Source organism: Danio aesculapii, chromosome 21 (genome assembly GCF_903798145.1).
Source record: "Danio aesculapii chromosome 21, fDanAes4.1, whole genome shotgun sequence".
In the NCBI taxonomy this organism is placed as follows: domain Eukaryota; kingdom Metazoa; phylum Chordata; class Actinopteri; order Cypriniformes; family Danionidae; genus Danio; species Danio aesculapii.
In genome coordinates, this window is record NC_079455.1 from 4,099,003 (window position 1) to 4,114,027 (window position 15,025).

Below are 15,025 nucleotides of genomic sequence, written 5' to 3' on the forward strand. Positions count from 1 at the left end.
GCCTATTTAGATCGATAGAGAGGATTTCATGAAGATACAAACCTGCCAATCACAGATTATCTCATTTTTATACTTTTGTTTTGGCTCATTTTACAACTCCCCTAGAGCTAACCTGTTTTTGAATCCATTCACCCAAGCTCTTTTAGCTTAGCTTAGCATAGGTCACTTAATCAGATTAGACTATTAGCATCTCTCTCAAAGATTTTGAGAATTTTCCTATTTGAACTCTGCTGTAAGGTTATGCCAACAAAGTTCCTTGATAATTACGCCAGACTGAGAGTATAGATCCTACTCCTGTTGACCTAGAAAACATCAACTTTTCATTTTCTGTTGGTCTTAGTACATAATGTAACCACAGAAGGTTCAAGCTTTAAATAAGAAATGTATCAACTCTCTGATCATTTTTGTGCAAAATGCTAATGTCCTAATCCAATTCAATGATCTATGCTAAGCTAAGCTAAGCTAAAAATTCTACCGCCACACCCAAAGATCAGCTCAATGGCATTTTTAAAGTATGAAATATGGTACAACTCAACTTGAGTTGAGAGTTGTAAAATGAACCTATTTTAGTACAAAAATGTATTTGAAAAGAAACACAGCAAATAAATTAGTAAAGATTGATGATCAAAATCTGGCTAAAAGAGTAATATATGAATTAAGAAAAAAAAACAGTATATAAGATACCTAGTGCTAAATGTGCCAATAAGCGAATAAATACTCACCGGCCGCTTTATTAGGTACACCTCTCTAACTGCTTGTTAACGCAAATTTCTAATCAGCCGATCACTTGGCAGCAACTTAATGCATTTGGGCATGTAGACATGGTCAAGACGATCTGCTGCAGTTAAAACCGAGCATCAGAAAATGGTGATTTAAGTGACTCTGAACGTGGCATGGGTGTTGGTGCCAGATGGGCTGGTCTGAGTATTTCAGAAACTGCAGATCTACTGGGAGTTTCACGCACAACCATCTTTAGGGTTTACAGAGATTGGTCTGAAAAAGATAAAATATCCAGTGAGCGGCAGTTCTGTGGGTGCAAATGCCTTGTTGATGCCAGAGATCAGAGGGGAATGACCAGACTGGTTTGAACTGATAAGCAATAATAACTCAAATAACCACTCATTACAACCGAGGTCTGCGGAAGAGCATCTCTGAACGCACAACACGTCGAACCTTGGGGCAGGTGGGCTACACAGCAGATGACCACACTGGGTGCCACTCATGTCAGCTAAGAACAGGAAACTGAGGCTACAATTCGCACAGGCTCACCAAAACGAAACAACAGAAGATTGGAAAACTTTTGCCTGGTCTGATGAGACTCAATTTCCGCTGCGATTTTCAGATGGTAGAGTCAGAATTTGGTGTGAACAACATGAAAACATGGATCCATCCTGCATTGTATCAACAGTTCAGGCTGGTGGTGGTAGTGTAATGGTGTGGGGGTATATTCCTCACACACTTTGGGCCCATTAGTACCAATTGAGCATCGTGTCAACGCCACAGCCTACCTGAGTATTGTTGCTGACCATGTCCATCCCTTTATGACCACAGTGTGCCCATCTTCTGATGGCTACTTCCAGTAGGATAACAAGCATGACATAAAGTGTGAATCATCTCAGACTGGTTTCTTGAACTTGACAATGATTTAACTGTACTCAAATGGTCTCCACAGTCACCAGATCTCAATCCAATAGAGCACAGTTGGGATGTGGTGGAATGGGAGATTCGCATCATGGATGTACAGCTGACAAATCTGCAGCAATGCATGATGCTATCATGTCAATATGGAGCAAAATCTCCGAGCAATATTTCCAGTACATTGTTGAATAGATGCCACAATGTTCTGAAGGCAAAAGGGGTCCAACCTGGCACTAGTAAGGTGTACCTAATAAAGTGGCCGGTGAGTGTATTGTATCTTATCTTTTAGTATCCCCTGGCTTTAAAATGATTTTTTAAAGTCTATTTTATTTCTCACTGTACACGTTTCGTATCAGACTGGTAAAAACTGAAAGTTGCAAAGCAAGACTGTAACTGAAATCCAGCTAACTTAGCTATTTTGACTGCAATATGTATTGGCTTATGCATGAATAGACAGCAGGAATCCCATCAGAGGATGACCCCGTCCATCTGACCCACCTAACCATTTTTTGCAAAACGTCTTACAGTGCATTTGCTGCACATTCATCAATATGTGCATTCTGGGAAATGAACCCATGACCTTGGCACTGCTATAGGTAGTGGTGGTGTACAGCTGACGCTCTCAACACACTGTGTTCCCAGAAACCTCTGTGGAGTTTACTCGAAAGAAAGTAAAACTTGCGAGAAACTTGGAAAGAGCTTATGAAGGGGAAGAAGAAGAAAAAAGCAAAAACCAATTAGACAAAAGTTCATAGGATTCTCACAGGATTTAAGGTTATGGACACATTATGCTCGCTGACAGGATGTCGATACATTTGTCAATACAAAATGTCATTTCACAATGAAAACACTTGCTGGAGAAATTGAAAGGGGAGAAACCATTGACTCATGCTGTATCTGAAATCACCCCTTATATACCCTCATTCATTTTCCTTAGGCTTAGTCCCTTTATTTATCATGGGTCGACACAGCGGAATGAACCGCTTAGCGGAATAACCAACTTATCCAACATATGTTTTACAAAGCGGATGCATTTCCAGCTGCAACTCAGTACCAGGAAGCACCTATACACACTCATTCACACATACACTACGGCCAATTTTGTTTACCCAATTCACCTGTACTGCATGTGTTTGGACTGTAGGGGAAACCGAAACCAGGGCTAACATAGGGAAAACTCCACACAGAAATGCCAAATGGCCCAGCTGGGACTCCAAACCAGAGACATTTCTTGCTGTGAGGTGACAGTGCTAATCACTGAGCCACCGTGTCGCCCCTACCCATTTACTATTCCCTATATTAGTGCACTAATATAGTCCACTTGGATGGAAGATATGTTGTTTTGTTTGTGCTTTGTTGATTGACAAATATCTCTGATATATTAGATTTTCTTGTTGGTCAGAGCCTGTCAGGATACAAGGTTTGGTGTATTCCACACATCGCAACTATAACTGAAGTTCATAGTTCCCATTTTCCCTTTATAAGTAATTTCTACATGTTTTCCATGTTTAATTTCTTGATGACATGTAAGAAATCAATCAAGAACTCAAAAAAGGAATTGATTTACGCCCTGTCACATGAGGCTTTCAACTTTTTACCCCTTTTAACATCCAACTTGCTAACTTTTTAATATTTTTAATGTGAATCTTTCTAGATGGACCACAGTTAAGCTCAAAGTAGGTAAGGGCCGGTATAAGATTCTGACGGTATGAAAACCTTGGATAAATGTCAAACCAAACTAAAATAAAAGGAGAAAAAAATCCATCCGCCAATCAGAGGGAGAGGCGGAAGGACATGGAGTAGTTCGGCTTCCACGTGAGAAGAAAAGGAAACTGAAACTTAGCCATATTGGAATCTCCGCCAAAGCTGAATCTGCGCCAAAATTTAACACAAGAGAAGTGCGCAACAGTGAAAAACCATCATCAAGTCCCGGAGTGAAAGCCGGGGAGAACTTTACTTTGTTCAATACATGAAATTTGCGGCTGGGGTGTCAGCATTTGGTGGCAAATCAACTGTGAAGCAGCAACTCAGTTCAATGGCTCGTTTCCACTGACTGGTATGGTTCGGGTCGGTACGCTACGGGTCACCTTTATCAGGCTAGCATTTCCTCTACCAAGGGTACCCTTTTGGTGGGCGTGGTGTATGACAAAGTTTCAGTCGACGTCATTCTCGCTCGAGGAAATGTCTACAATAAAGCTGTACAGGTCGCTGACATATCATATGAAAAGCACTTCTCACAAAACAGATGCTTCATACACATAAATGCTTGTGTAGAAATGTTTATTACTAACTTTTCAATGAACATGAGTTGATTATAACTGCAGATCAATGACAGTGCGAAACAGCCTACTGTAACGTCTGTAATTATATCAAATAAATAAATGAACATATATAAACACATACAGACCCTTACAGTCTCCGATATGTTACCAACTACAGTAGAACTACACACAGAATACATTTAGTCCTTATTTAGGTTCAAAAACAACACAAAATATAGCCCACAGTCAGTGTAAACCTCTTATCTGTGTCTTTAATCTTCAGCAGCACATGTAGCCTCTGTTAGACAGTAATTCCATCATTCCCGGTTCATATTAGTATAAAAAGGTGAAGATAATAGCTAAACATGGCATTTTGTTCATGTTTGCTGAAAAATAATGTGCTTCTTTTTTCCGGCTTCTCCTTTGTTTCTTCACGCTTCACTCTGGCGTTTGTCAGTGTCTGGCAGGATCGGGTTTCAAAAGCACATCAATAATGAAGCACACGTTATTATTATCAGATCAAGAAGTTTGTTGTTTCAGATATAGACGCGCGGTGAACGTAAGGAAGAAAGCAAAACCGCTCGCACAGGGTAACGTTAGATTGTTCCCTACTCCATGGCTTTGTGGCTGTTCATCAAGATGACGACAAGGTTTGTTTGAGCCCGGATCGACCATGGCTCGTTATTATATGTGTATATTTAATTCCGCTGTAATCTCTCGCTGTGTATTTTAAACATGGCGGGTTTTTTGTTTTCATTTTGGCTTGTTGCGTAAGCGAATGACGTATCTCTGTAAACTAATAGCGTTCAGCTGCGTGTCTAGCTCTGCCTTCTGTGACCCTTTCTTGTGTTTGGTACCCTTTCGAAAGGGTGCCGAAAAAGTGGTACGGTACAATTCGGTTCGGTACGCCTTTTGACAGTGGAAATGGCCATAAAAGCGTACCAAACCGAACCGTACGGGACCGTACCACTGAACCACGGGGCACAAGTTCAGAACAGAAAAAAGTGTGCTTCTACAGTGCTTATCTGCTTGCAGCCTAATTATTTACAAATAGTATATTGTGAAACTAGAACATGTTATGAAGCAAGAAAGTTTTGGTTATTTTGATCGTCATCATTTGGGTGCTATCAGATTGACGTTAAGATGTAAATTTTCATATGCGTGCATATGCAGATCACGTGCACATAAACTGTACAAACAATGATCAGATTAAACAATGATCTAAAACATATGCTGTGATGACTAATTGTTCATATAACTTTTTACAGTGTACTATTTATAGCAGGGGTCTCAAACTCACGGCCCGCGGTCCAATTGTAGCGCACGAGATGATAGTTTGTGGCCCCTGCCTAATTTGAAAGTTTAATGTTGGATGGAAGGATGAGTGGACTGTTGGATGGATGATTAAATAAATGGATGGAAGGAAGAATGGATGGATGGATGGATTGTTGGATGAATGGATATATTAATGAATGGAAGGAAGGAAGGAAGGATGCATGGATGGATGAATGGATGGGTGGATTGTTAGTTGCATGGATAGATAATTGGATGGAATGAAGGAAAAATGGATAGATGGATGCGTGAACTGTTGGATGGATGAATAAAAAAATGGAGGGAGGGAAGAAAGGAAGCATGGATGGATGGGTGGATTGTTTGATGGATGGATAAATGGATAGAAGGAAAGAAGGAAGGAAGGAAGGAAGGAAGGAAAGAAGGAAGGAAGGATGGATGGATGGATGGATGTATGATATAGTTTTGGTTATTTTGATCGCCATCATTTGAGTGCTATCAGATTGACGTTAAGATGTAAATATTCTTACGTGATTCATATGCGTGCATGAGCAGATCACGTGCACATAAACTGTACAAACAATGATCAGATTAAACAATGATCTAAAACATATGCTGTGATGACTAATTGTTCATATAACTTTTTACAGTGTACTATTTATAGCAGGGGTCTCAAACTCGCGGCCCGCGGTCCAATTGAGGTGCACGAGATGATAGTTTGTGGCCCCCGCCTTAATTTGAAAGTTTAATGTTAGTGCGGCCCGCGAGTTTGATATGTATGGCACTTTACAGTGTTGTGTGCGGAGCTGAACAAACCCACCAATCACGGTGGGGTATATGGCTCTCGGTATATGGCTTTTAATTATTAATAAAATAAAAAAATTAATAAGATAATTAATTTATTGTGGAAAACCTGATGCAGCCCAGCCTCACCCAGACTCTGCCTCCAGTGGCTCCCAGGTAGATTGAATTTAAGACCCCTGATTAATAGGATATGAGGGAGATTTAGGATACAGCCTTGAAGTCTGCATGACCCGGATGTTGCAACCGTTTTTTTTTTTATCATGACGCAGTTCCTACAGAAATGGTATATTAAATAAGAAAACAGTGGGTGTGGCTTGTTTTTTTTCTACTGCGAGCTGATTGGATGTTGTAAAGAAAGCTATTCATTCAGAAAGATCTGGAAATGGGTTTTAGAAGATTTATTACAACCTAACAGACTCCTCACCATTTCTGTTTGTCGTCAAAACTGACAGTTGGAGGGGTGTGGTTAAGTATGTTAGCCACGCCCAAAACCTCAGACAGACGTAATCTGACAATTTAACTGAAAAAAAAAACCAGGAAGTGCATTTTCGGATTTCAATTAGAGATTACTTCTTGACAAGTACAGTTGAATTGCCTACCCTAAAACTAGCATTGCGAGCTAACAAAATCATATGGTTAGTTTAGATTCAGTACTTTGAAAGTATTGTTTTGCAAACCCTTTTTCTGTAAACCAAAATGCATCAAGGATAGCTTCTTGTGTTTTTAATTTATATTAGGACAAAGCATTAGCTGTTCTCTACAGTGCTGTGTGTTGGAGTTCACAAGAGCGCAATTAGCAATTGCGTACACATGCCCTCTCCTGATCTCTCCCGCTCTCAGCTTCCCATCTCTCTGCTTTAATGACAGCAGCCAGTGGGCCATACGTAAGAGCAGACGCTGGAGGATTACCGCTGGATCTACAGCACTTTCCCATCGTACACCGCATATATATTTCGCAATTAGATTTCATTAGCCTTTTTTTTCCCGCTCATGGCGCTGCGTAGCATGAATGCTGACTGGCTCTCTTTATCTCTTGGCTTTATGAAGATGAAGGTCATTCTAATTAAGGTAATGGTGAAGTACAACTGGCTCTCTTTACACGCTGTACTCGCAAAAAACTCTCACACGTTTCTGCTGGAAAACAACGATTACGCACAACTTAGTTTAAAATGGTCATTTTAAGAGACAATCAAATGGATCTCATGGAAGGATGAATGAAAGAATGATGGATAGATGGAAGACGTTTGGATGATAAAAGGAAGGATAGATGGCTGGATGGATGGATGAAAGAAAGATGGACGAATGATTGGATGAAAAAAGTATGGATGGATGGAAGAAGGATGCATGGATGAATGAATAGATAAAAGCAGGAAGAATAGGTGAATGAATTGTAATGTTATGACATTTCTTAGACAGCATTCGTTTGCAAGTTTTGCAAGGAAGGATAGATGGCTGGATGGATGGATGAAAGAAAGATGGACGAATGATTGGATGAAAAAAGTATGGATGGATGGAAGAAGGATGGATGGATGAATGAATAGATAAAAGTAGGAAGAATGGGTGAATGAATTGTAATGTTATGACATTTATTAGGCAGCATTCGTTTGCAAGTTTAGCAACATTTAATCTATTGTTAGTAGAGGTGTGGCCATATTAACATGTTAACATTGTTGGATGGATGGATGGATGGATGGATGGATGGATAGATGGATAAATGGATGGAAGGAAAGAATGATGGATGGATGGATGAGTGGATTGTTAGATCAATGGATAGATAAATGGATGGAATGAAGGAAGGATGGATGGAAGGATGGGTAGACTGTTGATGGATGATTAAATAAATGGATGGAAGGAAGAATGGATGGATGGATGGATTGTTGGATGAATGGAAATATTAATGAATGGAAGGAAGGAAGGAAAGATGCATGGATGGATGAATGGATGGGTGGATTGTTAGTTGCATGGATAGATGAATGAATGGAATGAAGGAAGAATGGATAGACGGATGGGTGAACTGTTGGATGGATGGATAAATAAATGGAGGGAGGGAGGGAAGGAAGGATGGATGGAGGGGTGGATTGTTTGATGGATGGACAGATAAATGGATGGAAGGAAGGAAGGAAGGAAGGAAGGAAGGAAGGATGGATGATGGATGCATGATAGATGGATGGATGGATTAATGGATGGATGGATGGATGGATGGATGGATGGATGGATGGATGGATGGATGGGTGGATAAATGGATGGGATGAATGAAGGATGGACGGAAGGATGGGAAGGAAAGGAAGAAAGGAAGGAAGAAAGGGTTGATGGATGGATGGATGGATGATGGATGGATGGGTGGATTGTTAGTTGCATGGATAGATGAATGAATAGAATGAAAGAAGAATGGATGGACGGATGGGTGAAAGTGTTGGATGGATGGATAAATAAATGGAGGGAGGGAGGGAAGGAAGGATGGATGGGTGGATTGTTTGATGGATGGATAGATAAATGGATGGAAGGAAGGAAAGAAGGAAGGAAGGAAGGAAGGAAGGATGGATGATGGATGCATGATAGATGGATGGATTAATGGATAGATGGATGGATGGATAAATGGATGGATGGATAAATGGATGGGATGAATGAAGGATGGGTAAACAGTTGGATGGATGGATGGATAAATTAATGGATGGAAGGATGTATGCATAGATGGACGGATGGGTGGATTATTGGATGGATGGATAGATAAGTGGATGGAAGAAAAGGAAGAAAGGAAGGAAGAAAGGGTTGATGGATGGATGGATGGATGGATGGATGGATGGATGGATGGATGGATGGTAGTAGGGCTGCACAATATTAGAAAAATCTGATGTTGGTTGTGACATTTAGTTTAGTTTTTTCTTTTCTTTCTTCATATACTGTACATTGCATTTGTAATAAAGTTTTAAGGAATACAGTTTATGGGAGTCTAACAGCCTCCAGGTACAGGAGCTGAATAAGCAAAGGGAAAATAACATTGCAGAGTCTTCATTGTATAAATAATCCAATCAAAAGCATCGTCATTAAAGTTACAAACGATACAATTTATTGAACCTGAATGATTTTAAAACCGTGACGCCAGGTCAATTATAATTCCAACTCAACATTGAACATTCTGTGAAATTACTTTTGCGGATGCGCACATTGCGATCTTGATGCTAACAATATAATGTGCAACCCTGATATATGTGTATATATAGACAGACAGACAGACAGAGAGATAGAGAGATAGATAGATAGATAGATAGATAGATAGATAGATAGATAGATAGATAGATAGATAGATAGATAGATAGATAGATAGATAGATAGATAGATAGATAGATAGATAGACAGATAGACAGATAGATAGATAGACAAGCAGAAAGACAGATCTGACTTCCCAGTATCTCGATAAAGAACATGACATCATTGGCGGGGGATCCAGAGATCATGAGTGAAGATGATAGAAAATTGCAGGAGGAGAAAAGCACTCTACTGATTTTGGTCAGATGAAAGCTGCTTGAAATTAGCTTTAAAAAAAGCACTGAAAGGACTCTCAGACTCTAAGAAACAAGACTCTCTAGTCTGATGAACCTCAATTTCAAGAAGAATCTCTAGATGAAATACCAGACAATGCCTCCATTCTGCACAATACCATCTCACCCATGCAGAACAGTAGCAGTTCCGTCACGCTGTGTAGAGTTTTTTTATTTATTTCATTTTTTCCCCCAGAAGTAGGGCCTGGGGTTCTGGTCACGGCAAAGGAAAGCTGAACACAGCGAAAAGCAGAGCTGTTCTTGATGAAAACCTAGTTCATAGTACTCTGGGCCACAGACTGGGCAAAAAGGTTGCCTTTCAACATGATAATGAGCTTAAGTCTCTGCTCTGCCAAGTAAGATGTTCATCGTGCTCAAGGCCACTGATGACCCTTATAAAAGTTAAGTGTGCTCTTAGTATACTTTTTAAACTAAAAAATAATCAAGTTTTAGTCTATTTTTTTAAGGAGCTTTCCAGAAATACAGTTATACCTATACCGCATGTCTTTGGACTGTGGGGGAAACCGGAGCACCAGGAGGAAACCCACGCAAATGCAGGGAGAACATACAAACTCCACACAGAAACGCCAACTGACCCAGCCGAGCCTCGAACCAGTGACCTTCTTGCTGTGAGGTGACCTACTGCACCACTGTGCCTATCATAAATCAATAGAGATAAATGGAAATCAGGCTCCCTTGTCCTAAATACAAAGAATTAGTTGTGTAACGGCACATTGTTATTCTCTATACAAATAAAAATGACGTAACTTGACTGAGCGCATTAGGGAGACAAAGCAAGTGGCTTAGGGACGACTCTTCAGTTCTTGAGTGGGCCAGCCAGAGCAACTTGAACAAGATTAAACATCTCTGGAGAGGCTGGGAAATTTCAGCCCACCATTGGGTCGCCATGTAACTTGACAGAGATTAAGCGGATCTACAGGGAATAATGGCAGAAACTGCCCAAATCCAGGTGTGCGATGCTTGTCGTATTTTACCCAAAAAGACAGTAATGACTGCCAAAGGTGCTTCAACTAAGTAGTGAATTAGTCTGAATACTGATGTTTTCATTTGACTGAACAGTCACACTTTATAATAAGTTTATATTAGTTTAGGTATTTACTAATATGAAATAATTATGAACATTACTTGTAAAGTTCTTATTACTCATAGTTCATTTACTGATGATTATAAACATCCAAGTTCAAGCTTGTTAACAGTTTATGCACTGTGAGTTAACGAACTAACAATAAACAACTGTATTTTCATTAACTAATGTTAACTAACATGAACTGATACTGTAATAAATATTGTTTGTTGTTTGTTCATATTAGTAAAGGCATTAACTAACATTAACTAATACAACCTTATTGTAAAGTGTTACCAACTAAATATTTATACCTTATAAAGAGGAACTGGTGGAGAAACATTAAATCAATTTGTGTTAAGAGACACTCACAGCTCTCAATTTCCAGTGTGCAGTTCTGCTCATCTAGTGGGTATCTGCGCAGGTCCATCATGCAGGCAGCTGTGGTAGTAATCCTGTGAACAGACACATATTACATATATTAAAAAGTAACTATGTAGTTATATATGCAGAGTGAACATTCCTCCTGAACCATATCCTTATCTCATAACTTTGTGTCAATGATGAGTCATATCAAAGGTTTTTTCAACAACGTAAGACATGCATTGTTTTGAACCAATTCTTAATATTGCGATTGTAAATAATGCAAGTAAATTTAGCTGGTTTGAAATAATAAAAATAAAAATAAATTAATCAAAATATATAAATACATACACAATTATTTATATATATATATATATATATATATATATATATATATATATATATATATATATATATATATATACATATACATATATATACACACACACACATGGTTGGTTGGTTGGTTTATTTGGTTTGGTTTATCGGTTGGGTTGGATTGGTTTGGGTTGGTTTGGTTTGTGCTGGGTTGGGTTGGATTGGATTAGATTGGTTTGGGTTGGTTTGGGTTGGGTTGGTTTGGGTGGTTGGTTGGTTGGTTGGTTGGTTGGTTTGGTTTGGTTTGGGTTGGTTTGGGTGGTTGGTTGGTTGGATCGGTTTGTTGGTTTGGTTCGGTGTGCTTGGTTGGTTTGTTGGTTGGAAATATGTAATGAGGTTTCTACTCAACAGTGTTCTGTGCTACAAAATATGTGACATAGTAACTAAGCTAAAAATGTTGACCATAAAATGTTTTTTTTTTTATTAAAGCTGCTGTTATTCTAATATCACATTTTCCTTGAGAAGAAAAAGAAAGAAAAAAATCTTCATAGTATATCCTGTTTACTCAGGAATATGTGACATTGGTATTGATCAGCGAGATATATGAATTCAGTGGCATTTGCTGCTGCTACGAAACAGAGATAGCCTTTTTTTAGAATACTAAAGTGTGCTTTATTTATAGCTGTGTAGAGAACAACTCTAAGTTAATACAACCATCTCTTGACACTTCCGTTTGAATCTATGACTGCAATGTCAAATCTTAAAAAGCTTGTTTTACTTTTAGTGAATTGAACGCTCCCTGTTTTCCCCTTCAGAAATAGCAGTAAAGAGGGTTTGAAGTAAGAGAAGGTGTTCTCGGTGCTGAAAACATTTACTGCAGTGCTAAGTGCAAGAGAAATCCTCTTGCAGGGATTGATAGATGAGCAAAAAAAAAATAAATAAATAAATCGGTGTCCTAGTTTCTTGCTGTACCAGAATCACCTTGCCTCCGTGTCGTAGCTGTGGTTCCCATAGCAAGTGGGAATACCAAAGAAAAGAGGGCAAGAAAAATGGGGTATTAATATCTGCTTTGATGTATATGCTATGGTAAATTACACTGGTGATAGTACAGGTGCACATGATAAAGGCTTGGCATGAGCTTCAAGTAGGGAAAAATGTCTGTTTCTTACTTTAATATTAAGGTTTCTTTAAAGAAATTCTGCTGATAAATGTGAAAAGTTCTCAAGAGAAACAAGAAAGTACATTATCAAAGGAATGAAGGAGCCAATCCACCCAAGATCAAGGTACAGTATTGCTCCTTAGGCTACTGAATACAGTTTTAAAATACATATGAAGTCTTGATTCGTGTGTAAAGTGATAAAATAGTGTAACGACAGCTGCATACTGTAGAAAACCACAGTAAGCAAACTGCACTGTAATTCAATTCAAATCATGTTTGTTTCTATAGCGCTTTTACAATGTAGATTGTGTCTAAGCAGCTTAACATAGAAGTTCTAGTAAATTGAAACAGTGTCAGTGCAGTTTTCAGTGTTGAAGTTCGGTTTAGTTCAGTTCAGTGTGTGTTTAATTTTCACTGCTGAAAGGTCAAATACTGAAGAGCAAATCCATCGATGTGCTGCTCCACAAGTACCAAACCATGCAAGCCAGTGGTGACAGCGGCAAGGAAAAAATTTCACCAATTGTCGAAGGTGAAGGATAAAAAACCTTGAGAGAAACCAGGCTCAGTTGGGCACGACCATTTCGCCTATGGCCAAACGTCTTGTGCAGTAAGAGCATCTTGTGTGTGTAAGAAATGCTGGGTTCCACACTATTCCTTCATGTTGTCCTAACACAAATCGATTAAGTTAACTGTTTTTACAAATTTAAGTGGATTGAACATGAAACAATGTAGTTGTCCCCCCAAAATAAACAAAAAAATGTGTTTTTTCAACTCATTTTAAATTAGTAGCTTGAACAAGCAGCAAAAGTCATGTTTTGAGTGTGAGCTACTCACTGTAAAATGAAAAAAAGTTGACTCAGCTTAAAATTGTAAGGTAATTTGCTGCACAGTTTTTTTTTTGGTTGACTCAACTTTCTGACTCAAGTACTGCACTTGACTCAATTTAAGTTGAGAAGCTTTCAATGGTGCTTCCGACTGAGCAGAGCCCAGTTTGATGAGCTGTTGTCTGGTGTCGGCAAGAGGATTTCCCCTTGGGGCACCAACAACAGGCACTACGTCATAATCATGCCCCTACAAGAGCAAGCTCCTGAATGTCTGCTGAATTTCAGATTTTCCTACTTGAGCAGTTCGTGCTTTAAGCATGCAAAACGCTCAAATCACTGCGCTTCATTCAGGCAGATCGCATCATTTGCACTGCAGAATGTCAATTTGCGTCTTTGCATTGACGCTTCATCCGCATCTGGTGTGAACGCGTTAAAAAACACTGTTACACTATTAAAAAAAGCGATTAGTTGACATTACTTAAAGGGGTGGTCCACTACCATATCATAGTTTGGTTTGGTTTGGTTTGGTTTGGTTTGGTTTGGTGTGGTTGGTTGGGTTGGGTTGGTTTGCTTTGGTGGCTTGGGTTGGCTGTGGTTGGTTGGTTGGCTTGGTTTGGTGTGGGTGGTTTGTTGGTTGGGTGTTTGATTTGTGTTGGTTGGTTGGTTGTTTTGTTGGTTGGCCGATTGGTTTGTTTGGTGTGGTTTGGTTGGTTGGTGGGTTTAATTTGGTTTGGTTTATCGGTTGGTTGGTTGGTTGGTTGGTTGTTTTGGTTTGGTTGGTTTGGTTTGGTGTGCTTGGTTGGTTTGTTGGTTGGCCGGTTGGTTTGTTTGGTGTGGTTTGGCTGGTTGGTTGGTTGGTTAAATTTGGTTTGGTTTATCGGTTGGGTTGGGTTGGATTGGGTTGGGTTGGTTTGGGTTGGGTTGGATTGGATTTGGTTGGTTTAGTTTGGTTTGATTGGTTGGATCGGTTTGTTGGTTTGGTGTGCTTGGTTGGTTTGTTGGTTGGAAATATGTAATGAGGTTTCTACTCAACAGTGTTCTGTGCTACAAAATATGTGACATAATAACTAAGCTAAAATGTTGACCATAAAATGTTTTTTTTTAAATTAAAACTGCTTTTATTCTATATGAAATAAAACAAAGGGCATCGCAGTGGCGCAGTAGGTAGTGCTGTCGGCTCACAGCAAGAAGGTCACTGGTTCGAGCCTCAGCTGGGTCAGTTGGCGTTTCTGTGTGGAGTTTGCATGTTCTCCCTGCATTTGCGTGGGTTTCCTCCGGGTGCTCCGGTTTCCCCCCACAGTCCAAAGACATGCGGTACAGGTGAATTGGGTAGGCTAAATTGTCCATAGTGTATGTGTGTGTGCGAATGAGTGTGTATGGGTTTCCCAGAGATGGGTTGCGGCTGGAGGGGCATTCGCTGCGTAAAACATATGTTGGATAAGTTGGCGGTTCATTCCGCTGTGGCGACCCCGGATTAATAAAGGGACTAAGCTAAAAAGAAAATGAATGAAATAAAACATTTTTTTTTTTTTTCAGAAGAAATACTGTGGAAAAAGTCCTTGCTCTGTTAAACAACATTTGGGAAACATTGGAAAAAGAAAAAGAAAACTGCACAGGAGGGCTAATAATTTAGACTTCAACAGTATATATTTGTGCTATTATGCAAAGTGTTTCAAGTTTTTATTTTTGCAAAATATTAGGTTTATCTTGGAGACACAAAATGTTCCCGCAATTCTAGAATCCCC

General features: G+C 39.4%; 1 protein-coding gene across 2 annotated transcripts in view; it reads right to left on the reverse strand.

Moving 5' to 3' along the window:
• Positions 1-15,025, reverse strand: part of LOC130215189 (gamma-aminobutyric acid receptor subunit beta-2) — a 157,531-nt gene that overhangs the window by 51,864 nt on the left and 90,642 nt on the right. For both annotated transcript variants that reach the window (XM_056447100.1, XM_056447099.1), the window contains exon 5: positions 10,989-11,071. In XM_056447100.1, coding sequence (XP_056303075.1) covers positions 10,989-11,071 — 83 coding nt within the window. The remainder of the gene's footprint in view (positions 1-10,988; positions 11,072-15,025) is intronic.